The sequence below is a fragment of the Carassius auratus genome, chromosome 41, assembly GCF_003368295.1.
Source record: "Carassius auratus strain Wakin chromosome 41, ASM336829v1, whole genome shotgun sequence".
Taxonomy (NCBI): domain Eukaryota; kingdom Metazoa; phylum Chordata; class Actinopteri; order Cypriniformes; family Cyprinidae; genus Carassius; species Carassius auratus.
This window is the reverse complement of record NC_039283.1, coordinates 26,107,965-26,123,527: the sequence shown is the minus strand read 5'-3', so window position 1 is coordinate 26,123,527 and position 15,563 is coordinate 26,107,965. Positions and strand designations below refer to the sequence as shown.

At 42.2% G+C, this 15,563-nt stretch overlaps 1 protein-coding gene across 1 annotated transcript; it reads left to right on the top strand.

The window, feature by feature from the left end:
- fzd6 (frizzled class receptor 6) lies at positions 1-8,042 on the top strand. Its single transcript, XM_026227958.1, has 7 exons — positions 1-227; positions 559-794; positions 1,742-1,938; positions 3,942-4,953; positions 5,046-5,194; positions 5,405-5,770; positions 6,320-8,042. The coding sequence occupies exons 2-7, from the start codon at positions 615-617 to the stop codon at positions 6,384-6,386; spliced, it is 1,971 nt and encodes a 656-aa protein (XP_026083743.1). The 5' UTR covers positions 1-227; positions 559-614; the 3' UTR covers positions 6,387-8,042.
- Positions 8,043-15,563: the final 7,521 nt, after the last annotated feature.

The following is a 15,563-nucleotide window of genomic DNA, read 5'->3' as shown; positions in this document are numbered from 1 at the left end:
TTGTGCGCATGCGCAAACGAATTCCTTTTTTTCGGAAGGCAAAAACTCCGACAAGACTCCAGTAGAGAGATTGTTTCTTTTCGGCCCAAGAGGATCATTTACGGATAGATGGACTTTGAAAATAGATTCACACATGGAGAATGAAGTACAGGACCTTGTATGTCTAGTAAGACATAATAAAATGGTGTAGAAGAACAAAAGAACAGAGTTAGTGCGTGTTTGTGGAGGTAAGACGAGCTGCGTGCTTTCTTTGAACCAGAATGACTTCTTCCCCCAGAGCTATTTACAATCGTTGAATAAACTAAACTAAAATAATTGAAAAATATCAAGAATATTTTCGGATAAACTGTTGTTTTAATGTCTGGTCTAAATTATCGTAAATCTCTCGACGATTAAACGGAATCGTTCATTAAGAGTTCGTTGAAGCGTCGGTTTTTGAGTTATTAAGTTAGAAAAGAGTTAAGTTTATCACCGATGGTTAGTTTATCTGTTCATACTCGTGCTGTAGGTGCTCATGGGATGTTAGTTCTCTTGTTAATATCTTGCTGGTTTCTGTAGCTGTGCTGATGACTCTGAGATCTTTCTGAATCATCTGGGCTCAACTAGCGACGGTCATGAAGTTCCTGTTGTTCTTCAGCATCGGGTTCTTCATGCTGGACTCTTGCATGAGCCACACTTTGTTCACTTGCGAGCCTGTGCATGTGCAGTGGTGCCACGGCATGCCCTACAACTCCACATTCTTCCCCAACATCCTGGAGCACTACGACCAGGACATCGCTGCAGAGAAGATGAAGGTAATCAGAAGCAATCCATCTCCATCCATGTTTCTCTAAGACATGGTAGACTATATCAAATGCAATAAATTAAATGCTCAATTTTTGTATTTAATGTTAATAGTTAATAAATTAATAGTAAAAAATGTTAAGCGGACGTGTTTCATTTAAGTTTATAGTCATCAAGCTTTAAAGAGACATTAAAATAATTCTAATTAAATTTGAAAGCAGTAATTGTTTGTGTGATCTCTGAATACAGCACAAGTTACAGTATGGGAATTGTGCCTTTGTTCATTTCATACATACAAAATGTATCATTTTCATTTATTTTAAGCATTTATATTTTGCGATCTTTAGTGTGGAGATCAGTTTAGATAAATGTTGATCTCTTTGTTCACCATCAGTTCAGTCTTCACCCAGTAAACGCAGTGTCTCGTGTGTTTCAGAGCACATTCCTGCGATTCCCTCACAGGGATTGGTTTCACTGAAATGCTGAATGTCTGTCAGCCTGCTTTTGTAGTTGTGTCAAATAATGGGCTTTGTGTAATATGTGAGAGGAAAGCCCTCGGCTCCATTGTTACACCCTTTTGATTTAAACGAGAGAGAAGGCAGGAAACTGGAGGGGAAGGCCTTCTACAGTCATTACTTTTTACACACACACACACACACACACACACACACTTATGGTTGCTCGCTGTAAGCTATTATGTCAGCAGCAGACACTCCTGTTGGGGTTTGTTTTGTGAAAATGAATGTCCGACTCTACATTGTACTTCTTGTCCAAATAAATCAATAAACGAACATGGGATATTTATTACTGACTATATGATTTTATTAAATGAATAAACTACAAACTAGAAAAGCCAAATAATTAAATAAATTGGAAACGTTTAAAAGACATTAACTATATAGGGAAAAAAAACTTGCCTGAAACGACCACCGATCTCTCTTTCTTTGTGTTTGTGCAGCATTTCATGCCTTTGGCCAGCCTGCGCTGTTCTCCTGACGTGCATCTGTTCCTGTGCCAAGCTTTTGTTCCTGAGTGCAGGAAACACACGCATGTCCTGCGTCCGTGCAGAGAGCTGTGTGAGCGTGTACTGTCTGACTGCAGCAGAGACATGGTCACCTTCGGCATCAGCTGGCCGTCTGAGCTGCAGTGTGACCGGTGAGTAGATCAGTCTTCTGTTGGAGGAATGGGCTGCGACAATTCCTCTATCATAAAAGTTAGGGATGTAACGGTACGCATATTGTGTACCATACGTTTCATAGGCAAAAAAAAGTGGGGACATTTGAGTGAGCAGGGGAGAGGCAGCTGTAGCCTAATGGTTAGAGAGCTGGACTTGTAACCAGGTTCGAGTCTCGGGTCTGGCAGGAGTTGTAGGTGAGAGAGAGTGAATGAACAGTGCTCTCTTCCTCCCTCAATACTCAAGACTGAACCCCCAGCTGCTCCCTGGCGCTGGATATATAGCTGCCCACTTCTCCATGTGTGTTCAGTTCTCACTGCTGTGTGTGTGCACTTGGATTGGTTAAGTATAGAGCACCATTTCCGAGAATGGGTTACAATACTTGGCAAATTTCCCAACTTTTTTGTTTTTGTTTGTAATGCACTTGGCAAAGGGAGCGGCAATTTCTAGTGGCAGGTCCTACAACCTGTACCTTTAACTGTCCACTGGACAGAGCAGAAGAAGAGACGATCTATCCACCAATCCAAAACAAAACCAGCAAGTTCAGACTTCACACAAGAGCTCAAAGAACTGTCTGCCTGTTTTAAATCAGCAGTGTGGGAAAGTTTGGGCTTCTAGAGATGCTCTGGTCAACCAGCTGTAAATCAGGACTGGTTTTTATTTTTATTTTGGCTGATCTCTCTTTCAAAATCTATAGGATGTTTGATAGGGAGCCAGTGCAGCGATGACAGGACCGGGCTAATATGGTCATACTTCCTGGTTCTAGTAAGAACTCTTGCTGCTGCATTTTGGACTAGCTGTAGTTTGTTTACCAAGCGTGCAGAACAACCACCCAATAAAGCATTACAATAATCTAACCTTGATGTCGGAAATGCATGGATTAACATTTCTGCATTTGACATTGAGAGCATAGGCCGTAATTTAGATATATTTTTGAGATGGAAAAATGCTGTTTTACAAATGCTAGAAACGTGGCTTTCTAAGGAAAGATTGTGATCAAGTAGCACACCTAGGTTCCTAACTGATGACGAAGAATTGACAGAGCAACCATCAAGTCTTAGACAGTGTTCTAGGTTATTACAAGCAGAGTTTTTAGGTCCTATAATTAACACCTCTGTTTTTTTCAGAATTTAGCAGTAAGTAAATTTAATTTGTGTGGAATTTTTATGAAGTCTGTAAGGAGGAGAAAGTATTGTGCCAGGCAGATCGAGCTCAGTTTGCAATGCTTGAAAAACATGAAGACAAATATGTGTGGGTTTATATAAATCTATCCCTGAGAGGAACTGACTGTCTCCAGAAATGCTTTGATAGCATTTTCTCTTGCTTGTATCTCCATTTAATGCTGTTCCATAAGCGCCACCTGCTGTCATGTTTATTCAGTACGCCTGCTGTTTTATTTTGTGCTGGTGCCTTATGTAGCATAATTTCACAAATGAAAAGTTCTTGAAATTATACAATCTAATTAAAATCAAAAACTACTGCTCAAGCTACATGTAGCTTTACTGTCTGTTCAAAATAAAAAAAAGAAAAAGAAAATTTCCTGTTGTACTGAACTCGTATGGAACTGTGACTTCTGTGAACCATTACACTCCTACCTAGAAAGCATATTTACATTTTTACCATGATATGGAGCAATATGCGTGGGTTTTAACCGTGGGCATCATCATCTAAATGTAAGCCACTATGGAAACCAATAGTTAATTTTAATAAAATAAAACACTGCTTTAAATTAGGTAAAATAAAATAAACTTAACATCATCAAAAATGGATTTATTTTAGTTCACTTTTAATGCACTTTCACTGTAATGCATCTCATCGATGTGTGGCAGACACAGAGCATAATTTAATTACACTGGTTTCCTTTATGACAAAAATCACCAGCTAGTTAATCCTAAACATTTTGAGCTTCAGATATTCCTGATGTTTAGAGCTGTAAATGATTGTGATTTGCTTGTTTGTTTGTTTTTTGTCTCTGGTGTTATAGATTGGAGTCATGTCACGTTTCTCCAGACGGTTCTGTGGTTTCAGCTGTGGAAGTGACCACACCCAGAAGCTCTCTGTCCTCCGGTCGGGATCTGGGTTTCTGGTGCCCCCTTCAGCTGAAGACTCATCCTGGTCAAGGTGGATCTTTCCTTGGGGCTCAAGACTGCGCTCCTCCGTGTGACTACATGTACCTTAAACCGCAAGAAGTTCAGTTCGCCAAGACCTTCATCGGCGTGTGTTCCATTGTGTGCTTATGTGCGACTCTTTTCACATTTTTAACCTTCCTCATTGATGTGAAGCGTTTTCGTTACCCTGAGCGGCCAATCATCTTCTACTCCGTCTGCTACAGTTTTGTCTCTATGGTCTATTTTGTTGGTTTTCTGCTGGGTAAAGAAGCGGCCTGTAATGAGCCGAGTCTGCCGGGCCGTGTGTGGACGGTTGTGTTGGGAGCCCAGAGTCGCGTCTGCTCGCTGCTCTTCATGCTGCTGTATTTCTTCTCCACTGCGGGAATGGTGTGGTGGGTCGTGCTGACCATCACCTGGTTTCTGGCCGCGGGGCCGAAGTGGAGCTGTGAAGCGATAGAGAAGAAGGCGGTGTGGTTCCACACGGTGTCCTGGGGTCTCCCCGGAGTGCTCACTGTCGTGCTGCTGGTGCTCAATAAGGTGGAGGGAGACGGCATCAGCGGCGTGTGCTTCGTGGGCCTCTACGATCTCACGGTCCTGCGCTGGTTTGTTGTGGCTCCACTGGCGATCGCTGTGCTGGTCGGCCTCTCGCTGCTGCTCGCCGGCATCATGTCTCTGAACCGCGTGCGTCAGGTGATCCAGCATGATGAGCAGAACCAGGAGAAGCTGAAGAAGTTCATGATCCGCATCGGTGTGTTCAGCGGCCTGTACCTGCTGCCTCTGCTGGTGCTGCTCGGCTGCTATCTGTACGAACAAGCCCACCGCAGCCGCTGGGAGAACAGCTGGATCAGCCAGCACTGCCAGGAATACAGCATTCCCTGCTCCCGCCGCGTGAGACATTCAGTCCTGTGCTGTGGATGCTGAAATTACCAAAGCTTTTAGTCTCTGACTGACTGATTTCTGTGTTTTGTTTTGTTTTTTAGAGTATTGATGTGGAGCAGCCTGAGCTCACGCTGTTTCTCATTAAATATCTGATGACACTGGTTGTGGGAATATCAGCCGTGTTCTGGGTCAGCAGTAAGAAAACCTGCTCCGAATGGGCATCATTCCTCAAGAGAACTCGCAAGAAAGAGTGAGGCCACTTTCTCTAATCCTAACCCAACTGTTTATGACATAGAGTGTTTAGTGTGTCATGTTCTCCACTTCCAATACATATAATCTGAACAACAAGTAAATTACATGGTGGGTACAAAATTGTGTTCACAGCAGGGCTTTAAGTTGGGGATTTTTTTTTTGCATTTCTCCCTGTATAATAAATGTATTATTTCTGCCTGTGCTTCAGTCCCATCAGTGAGAGTCGGCGCGTTCTGCAGGAGTCCTGCGAGTTCTTCCTCAAACACAACAGCCGTGTGCAGCACAAGTCCAAGCACTACAAGTCCTCCTCACACAAGCTGAAGGTCGTGTCAAAGTCCATGGGCACCAGCACAGGCATGCACACACCTGTCACCAGTAACCATAGCAACACACCTGTCTCCACGGCAATCCGCAATCACTACATTCCAAGCCAGAGCATCTCTGATCCACATCGTTCCTCAGAGACGTCCGTTCAGGAGCACACTGAGCGCATCAGACCAACAGCACCAGCTGAGAGACGCAGTAAAGCTGACAGTTCCAGTCGCATCAGCAGCCACGCCGAAAGCTCACACAGGTTCATTATATATTATGTTTAATGATTATTTGAAAGTAATCCAAAATTAATGCATTACTTTCCATAAAAAATAACTAAGTAATGTAGTTGGTTACTTTTTTAGGGAGTAATTAAATATTGTAATGCATTACTTTTAAAAGTAACTGTATGGATTAATTTAGCAGATTGATCTATTGACTCTTTCTAATCGTGGCTGTATTTTACTCATGTTCAGATTTTAGAATAATTCCTTCATAGCCATGTTTAGTTTATTTAAATGTTGCATTATATGCTGAAGGATACCAGGAAGAGCATCATTCACATGTAGGATCTCACTGAGAATTTCAGCTCAAATAACTCGTAACTTTTATATGTAGGAATTTGTGTCAATACTTTTGGCAAAATACAAGCCTCACATTTCAGAATGTCCTTTACATCTTTCTTGGCTTGAGAGACAGACAAGATAGATTAACTTGTTGAACCTGCAATATTTCTTTCATTTGACATGATCTCTACGGCTGTTTAATTTTTCCACCTGTTTAACACATTTATTTGAATTGCTTTTGGAAGGTTGACACCCAAAGATGATTTGCTGGAGGCTGACCAGAGTTCCGCCCACTGCACCAACGCCCAATGAAATCACAGGATTGGCTTTGCATCAGAATGGAGCTTAAGGAGAGAGACTTCTAGCTATGCCTTTATCTCTCTCTGTGCATTTGAATTATTGAATCCGTTTCTCTGGATGCTTTGTTTTAATTCCTGTACACTACTGTAAATATGAGCTGCATTACCATTATAACCCAATGATGATTTTACTGACCGTATCTAACTACAGTCAACATGAATCTATCAGTTCTGTAGCATTTTTGTAGGAACAAGATTGCACACTTGTAAACTTCTCTAAGTGATTCATCACTGGAATAGTCTTAACACTGACACTTCTGACCTGACTCTATGAATGAAAGCAATTGATTTAATTCAGGACTCCGTCTTAGACTCAGAATTTGCACAAGTGCTCAAACTGTATGCCAAAAACACATCCTAAGAGAATAACCTAATTAGACCGCAAGAATGTTTAAAAATATTAGCTTTCTCTGCACTAGTAAATTTAGTTTTCAAATTAAAATTATGAAGATTAAGGCTATGTTCACACTTGGTGTCTTTTTGGAAGCTGCCTGAATCTGTTTTACATTATAACCCTATGGAGTAAACAGTGTTTGTCCTGAGCGCTTTTTAAAACGCCACCGCCGGAGTCTTTTCCTGCAGCTCAGAGCATCTTTTCAAGTTGAAAAAAAGTTAAACTTTTCTGTAAAAAAATAAAACACTACGTCAAGTGCCTTTTTGACAGCTGACCAATGACAAGCGAGTGTCAACAACAAAAAAAAGAAAACGAAGATAGCTGGTGGACAGACAGTACTACTTTCGGAGCACAAAGAGTTGATATGAGAACAAAAAATGAGAACTTAAATATGCCGCAAACCGTGCATTATCCAACCTGAGCTCCTGGTCTAAATTGTTGAAACCCCATACAGTTTCCTTCCCCCGTATAATCTCGTGCTCCAACAAACATCATTGTGAACCGACAGTACCCTCCCTGTTAACTTCAAAAGTCAACATTTCTGCAGCACACAGTGTTAGGCTACCATTGCAGCTGTTGTTATGACAACAAAAGACGCCGTTGGTTTCTATTTGTAACCAAAAATGCTACCAGCTTTTTATTTTACTAAAAAAATACTCTTGCCAACTTTTACTTTTCAAAAAAGGTGCCAAGTGTGAACACGCCCCAAGGCATTTAACATTTCAGTTGTATCTCAGCTTTTCTTTAAAAAAAAAAAAACTGCTAAAATGGCTTTTTTAACATATGTAATGTGTACAGATTGTAGACAGGAAACCGCCTTTTACTTTTTCTAAAATACCATATCTTTACACATTTATATTTATGTGCCATTGTAAAGACTGTAGTCTCTTCTTCACATCTTGTTTTCAGCAGTGTTAAATTCAATGTGGTGTCTATTGATGTTCATTATGATGCCAGTTGGGTTTTTTTAACCTTGTGTTGTTACCAAAGTACTTGTATCTATCAAGTTCATCTTACAGTAAATAAAAGTACCTTGGGTGGAGGATGGAATAAGTCGGTTAATAGATTTGTATTATCATTATATTATCAATTGCATATTGTGTAATGAATTTAGTAGATGAAGTACTGCTGTATCTGTCTGTCGATCATAGAGTTTATTATACATGTTCATAATGCAAGGCTTCTCTTAAAATAAAGTCCATATAAAACAATCAATGCAAAGGTTTTCAGAGTGTGGTCTTTATTGCTCATATATGGAAATATAACTGTGCAGTTTGTTTATGGCTGTCTTTGCTTTCCTTTACTGTTAAAGTTATGTGAAATGAAGATTATTTAGACTGAGGATGGACTTATTTAACAACAGTGACAGACCATAATTTAAATCAGAACTCAAGACAGCTTCGTCAGGCCAAAGAAGATGCCTACAGAAGTGGAGATAGAATCTTGTACAGTCAGGTCAAGAAGCTATATTTATTATTATATTTATTCTTAAATACTCAGTTTTGTATATTATAGTGAAATAGTGTTATTAAAAAAGTAACATTCCTTATTTTTTAAATGTTTTTATTTAGAAATAATAACCATAATCATTATTAGTATTTTCTATATATGTATGTGTAAATTGGCCAAATTGTGCAGCCCTACAAGTAAACCAAACGTGGTGTTTTATTTATTATTATTATTAATATATTTTGGCATTCTATTCAAAAGAAAATTTTTGTCTGAAAACTACAATGTTTGGATTTCGTGTGCCTTGTACAGAACATTAATGTAAAAACATTCCGCTTCTGTAGGACCAATGTGCCCTGTAAAGAACATTAATATAAAAACATTCAGTGTCTTCAGCACCAGTGGGTCCTCTACAGGACATTAATGTAAAAATATTCAGTGTCCACTATGTTTTCATAACTCTTGCAATTTGATAATTCCAAACTCTAACCCTAATCCTAACATAACCTTAACTTAAAAAGCCACCGCCGGAGTCTTTTGCTGCAGCTCAGAGCATATTTTCAAGTTGAAAAAAAGTTAAACTTTTCTGTAAAAAAATAAAACACTACGTCAAGTGCCTTTTTGACAGCTGACCAATGACAAGCGAGTGTCAACAAAAAAAAAGAAAAGAAAACGAAGATAGCTGGTGGACAGACAGTACTAGTTTCGGAGCACAAAGAGTTGATATGAGAACAAAAAATGAGAACTTAAATATGCCGCAAACCGTGCATTATCCAACCTGAGCTCCTGGTCTAAATTGTTGAAACCCCATACAGTTTCCTTCCCCCGTATAATCTCGTGCTCCAACAAACATCATTGTGAACCGACATTACCCTCCCTGTTAACTTCAAAAGTCAACATTTCTGCAGCACACAGTGTTAGGCTACCATTGCAGCTGTTGTTATGAAAACAAAAGACGCCGTTGGTTTCTATTTGTAACCAAAAATGCTACCAGCTTTTGATTTTACTAAAAAAATACTCTTGCCAACTTTTACTTTTCCAAAAAGATGCCAAGTGTGAACACGCCCCAAGTCCACTATGTGTTCATAACTCTTGCAATTTGATAATTCCCAACCCTAACCCTAACCCTAACATAACCTTAACCCTAATCTTATCTCAAACCCTAACCCTAACCCTAACCCTAACCCTAACCCTAACCCCAACCCTAACCCTAACCTAACCATAACCCTAACCTAACCCTAACGCTAACCCTAACCCTTAGGTGAAGGAAAATCCAGAATCCGAATCCCGAGGGTTAGGGTTAGGGTTAGGGTTAGGTTAGAGGAATGAAACGTCCAAGGTCCAGACCTGAGGTCTGAACCTGGTTGTGCACGGTTAGGGTTAGGGTTAGGTTAGGTTAGAGTTAGGTTAGAGTTAGGGTTAGGGTTAGATGAAGGAAAATCCAGAATCCGAATCCCGAAGGATTCGAAAACGGTTGTGCACGGTCCTGAGTCCCACCGGCCGCCAAGAGTCACAAGCACACCCCCAAATCACACACAACAGCCAACACTTCCCCACAGAAAGCCAACGCCAGTCTAAAATATTTTTTTAGGCTCTGTAAAAAATCCCAAACCCGGGCTACAGCCACACGGGCTGTTTTTCTCAGGGGTGTGTGAAGAAAAACCGATGGTAGGTTAAGGTTTAGATGTGGTGAGGGGTATATTACTCTAAAAGTACACATCTCAACGTCTGTATGGACGGAGAAGAAAAATTGAATAAACATATATTGTGCTCAGACGCATCACCACCCTAATGATGCCGGCTGTTTATTTTTAAATGTCTTCAAATTTTGTCATTCAGGTCTGTCGCGACGCGTTTCGAACCTTCCCACAGTGTTCTCATCAGGCGAATTCAATGACAAAATGACTCTGACCCAGCTCGCTCCAGCATTTATGTGCCAGGAGGGCGGGGCTTCTCACCTCGCAACCAATAGCAACCGATAACCACCTTCAGCATTGTATGATGCTTCATGAATTGTTTCTTTCACACACTAATAAACTGTATTGTTGTTTTTTAATTTTTTACAGGTACTAGGCGAATAATGTCGATCAGCAGGCACTTGCAGCAGGTAAGTAGGCACCTTTGTGCATAATTCAGGTGAGTACAGGGAACTCGAGGTCCATAGGAACCCGGCACTGGCTTGGTTAGGTGAAGGAAAATCCAGAATCCGAATCCCGAAGGATTCGAAAACGGTTGTGCACGGTCCTGAGTCCCACCGGCCGCCAAGAGTCACAAGCACACCCCCAAATCACACACAACAGCCAACACTTCCCCACAGAAAGCCAACGCCAGTCTAAAATATTTTTTTAGGCTCTGTAAAAAATCCCAAACCCGGGCTACAGCCACACGGGCTGTTTTTCTCAGGGGTGTGTGAAGAAAAACCGATGGTAGGTTAAGGTTTAGATGTGGTGAGGGGTATATTACTCTAAAAGTACACATCTCAACGTCTGTATGGACGGAGAAGAAAAATTGAATAAACATATATTGTGCTCAGACGCATCACCACCCTAATGATGCCGGCTGTTTATTTTTAAATGTCTTCAAATTTTGTCATTCAGGTCTGTCGCGACGCGTTTCGAACCTTCCCACAGTGTTCTCATCAGGCGAATTCAATGACAAAATGACTCTGACCCAGCTCGCTCCAGCATTTATGTGCCAGGAGGGCGGGGCTTCTCACCTCGCAACCAATAGCAACCGATAACCACCTTCAGCATTGTATGATGCTTCATGAATTGTTTCTTTCACACACTAATAAACTGTATTGTTGTTTTTTAATTTTTTACAGGTACTAGGCGAATAATGTCGATCAGCAGGCACTTGCAGCAGGTAAGTAGGCACCTTTGTGCATAATTCAGGTGAGTACAGGGAACTCGAGGTCCATAGGAACCCGGCACTGGCTTGGTTAGGTGAAGGAAAATCCAGAATCCGAATCCCGAAGGATTCGAAAACGGTTGTGCACGGTCCTGAGTCCCACCGGCCGCCAAGAGTCACAAGCACACCCCCAAATCACACACAACAGCCAACACTTCCCCACAGAAAGCCAACGCCAGTCTAAAATATTTTTTTAGGCTCTGTAAAAAATCCCAAACCCGGGCTACAGCCACACGGGCTGTTTTTCTCAGGGGTGTGTGAAGAAAAACCGATGGTAGGTTAAGGTTTAGATGTGGTGAGGGGTATATTACTCTAAAAGTACACATCTCAACGTCTGTATGGACGGAGAAGAAAAATTGAATAAACATATATTGTGCTCAGACGCATCACCACCCTAATGATGCCGGCTGTTTATTTTTAAATGTCTTCAAATTTTGTCATTCAGGTCTGTCGCGACGCGTTTCGAACCTTCCCACAGTGTTCTCATCAGGCGAATTCAATGACAAAATGACTCTGACCCAGCTCGCTCCAGCATTTATGTGCCAGGAGGGCGGGGCTTCTCACCTCGCAACCAATAGCAACCGATAACCACCTTCAGCATTGTATGATGCTTCATGAATTGTTTCTTTCACACACTAATAAACTGTATTGTTGTTTTTTAATTTTTTACAGGTACTAGGCGAATAATGTCGATCAGCAGGCACTTGCAGCAGGTAAGTAGGCACCTTTGTGCATAATTCAGGTGAGTACAGGGAACTCGAGGTCCATAGGAACCCGGCACTGGCTTGGTTAGGTGAAGGAAAATCCAGAATCCGAATCCCGAAGGATTCGAAAACGGTTGTGCACGGTCCTGAGTCCCACCGGCCGCCAAGAGTCACAAGCACACCCCCAAATCACACACAACAGCCAACACTTCCCCACAGAAAGCCAACGCCAGTCTAAAATATTTTTTTAGGCTCTGTAAAAAATCCCAAACCCGGGCTACAGCCACACGGGCTGTTTTTCTCAGGGGTGTGTGAAGAAAAACCGATGGTAGGTTAAGGTTTAGATGTGGTGAGGGGTATATTACTCTAAAAGTACACATCTCAACGTCTGTATGGACGGAGAAGAAAAATTGAATAAACATATATTGTGCTCAGACGCATCACCACCCTAATGATGCCGGCTGTTTATTTTTAAATGTCTTCAAATTTTGTCATTCAGGTCTGTCGCGACGCGTTTCGAACCTTCCCACAGTGTTCTCATCAGGCGAATTCAATGACAAAATGACTCTGACCCAGCTCGCTCCAGCATTTATGTGCCAGGAGGGCGGGGCTTCTCACCTCGCAACCAATAGCAACCGATAACCACCTTCAGCATTGTATGATGCTTCATGAATTGTTTCTTTCACACACTAATAAACTGTATTGTTGTTTTTTAATTTTTTACAGGTACTAGGCGAATAATGTCGATCAGCAGGCACTTGCAGCAGGTAAGTAGGCACCTTTGTGCATAATTCAGGTGAGTACAGGGAACTCGAGGTCCATAGGAACCCGGCACTGGCTTGGTTAGGTGAAGGAAAATCCAGAATCCGAATCCCGAAGGATTCGAAAACGGTTGTGCACGGTCCTGAGTCCCACCGGCCGCCAAGAGTCACAAGCACACCCCCAAATCACACACAACAGCCAACACTTCCCCACAGAAAGCCAACGCCAGTCTAAAATATTTTTTTAGGCTCTGTAAAAAATCCCAAACCCGGGCTACAGCCACACGGGCTGTTTTTCTCAGGGGTGTGTGAAGAAAAACCGATGGTAGGTTAAGGTTTAGATGTGGTGAGGGGTATATTACTCTAAAAGTACACATCTCAACGTCTGTATGGACGGAGAAGAAAAATTGAATAAACATATATTGTGCTCAGACGCATCACCACCCTAATGATGCCGGCTGTTTATTTTTAAATGTCTTCAAATTTTGTCATTCAGGTCTGTCGCGACGCGTTTCGAACCTTCCCACAGTGTTCTCATCAGGCGAATTCAATGACAAAATGACTCTGACCCAGCTCGCTCCAGCATTTATGTGCCAGGAGGGCGGGGCTTCTCACCTCGCAACCAATAGCAACCGATAACCACCTTCAGCATTGTATGATGCTTCATGAATTGTTTCTTTCACACACTAATAAACTGTATTGTTGTTTTTTAATTTTTACAGGTACTAGGCGAATAATGTCGATCAGCAGGCACTTGCAGCAGGTAAGTAGGCACCTTTGTGCATAATTCAGGTGAGTACAGGGAACTCGAGGTCCATAGGAACCCGGCACTGGCTTGGTTAGGTGAAGGAAAATCCAGAATCCGAATCCCGAAGGATTCGAAAACGGTTGTGCACGGTCCTGAGTCCCACCGGCCGCCAAGAGTCACAAGCACACCCCCAAATCACACACAACAGCCAACACTTCCCCACAGAAAGCCAACGCCAGTCTAAAATATTTTTTTAGGCTCTGTAAAAAATCCCAAACCCGGGCTACAGCCACACGGGCTGTTTTTCTCAGGGGTGTGTGAAGAAAAACCGATGGTAGGTTAAGGTTTAGATGTGGTGAGGGGTATATTACTCTAAAAGTACACATCTCAACGTCTGTATGGACGGAGAAGAAAAATTGAATAAACATATATTGTGCTCAGACGCATCACCACCCTAATGATGCCGGCTGTTTATTTTTAAATGTCTTCAAATTTTGTCATTCAGGTCTGTCGCGACGCGTTTCGAACCTTCCCACAGTGTTCTCATCAGGCGAATTCAATGACAAAATGACTCTGACCCAGCTCGCTCCAGCATTTATGTGCCAGGAGGGCGGGGCTTCTCACCTCGCAACCAATAGCAACCGATAACCACCTTCAGCATTGTATGATGCTTCATGAATTGTTTCTTTCACACACTAATAAACTGTATTGTTGTTTTTTAATTTTTTACAGGTACTAGGCGAATAATGTCGATCAGCAGGCACTTGCAGCAGGTAAGTAGGCACCTTTGTGCATAATTCAGGTGAGTACAGGGAACTCGAGGTCCATAGGAACCCGGCACTGGCTTGGTTAGGTGAAGGAAAATCCAGAATCCGAATCCCGAAGGATTCGAAAACGGTTGTGCACGGTCCTGAGTCCCACCGGCCGCCAAGAGTCACAAGCACACCCCCAAATCACACACAACAGCCAACACTTCCCCACAGAAAGCCAACGCCAGTCTAAAATATTTTTTTAGGCTCTGTAAAAAATCCCAAACCCGGGCTACAGCCACACGGGCTGTTTTTCTCAGGGGTGTGTGAAGAAAAACCGATGGTAGGTTAAGGTTTAGATGTGGTGAGGGGTATATTACTCTAAAAGTACACATCTCAACGTCTGTATGGACGGAGAAGAAAAATTGAATAAACATATATTGTGCTCAGACGCATCACCACCCTAATGATGCCGGCTGTTTATTTTTAAATGTCTTCAAATTTTGTCATTCAGGTCTGTCGCGACGCGTTTCGAACCTTCCCACAGTGTTCTCATCAGGCGAATTCAATGACAAAATGACTCTGACCCAGCTCGCTCCAGCATTTATGTGCCAGGAGGGCGGGGCTTCTCACCTCGCAACCAATAGCAACCGATAACCACCTTCAGCATTGTATGATGCTTCATGAATTGTTTCTTTCACACACTAATAAACTGTATTGTTGTTTTTTAATTTTTTACAGGTACTAGGCGAATAATGTCGATCAGCAGGCACTTGCAGCAGGTAAGTAGGCACCTTTGTGCATAATTCAGGTGAGTACAGGGAACTCGAGGTCCATAGGAACCCGGCACTGGCTTGGTTAGGTGAAGGAAAATCCAGAATCCGAATCCCGAAGGATTCGAAAACGGTTGTGCACGGTCCTGAGTCCCACCGGCCGCCAAGAGTCACAAGCACACCCCCAAATCACACACAACAGCCAACACTTCCCCACAGAAAGCCAACGCCAGTCTAAAATATTTTTTTAGGCTCTGTAAAAAATCCCAAACCCGGGCTACAGCCACACGGGCTGTTTTTCTCAGGGGTGTGTGAAGAAAAACCGATGGTAGGTTAAGGTTTAGATGTGGTGAGGGGTATATTACTCTAAAAGTACACATCTCAACGTCTGTATGGACGGAGAAGAAAAATTGAATAAACATATATTGTGCTCAGACGCATCACCACCCTAATGATGCCGGCTGTTTATTTTTAAATGTCTTCAAATTTTGTCATTCAGGTCTGTCGCGACGCGTTTCGAACCTTCCCACAGTGTTCTCATCAGGCGAATTCAATGACAAAATGACTCTGACCCAGCTCGCTCCAGCATTTATGTGCCAGGAGGGCGGGGCTTCTCACCTCGCAACCAATAGCAACCGATAA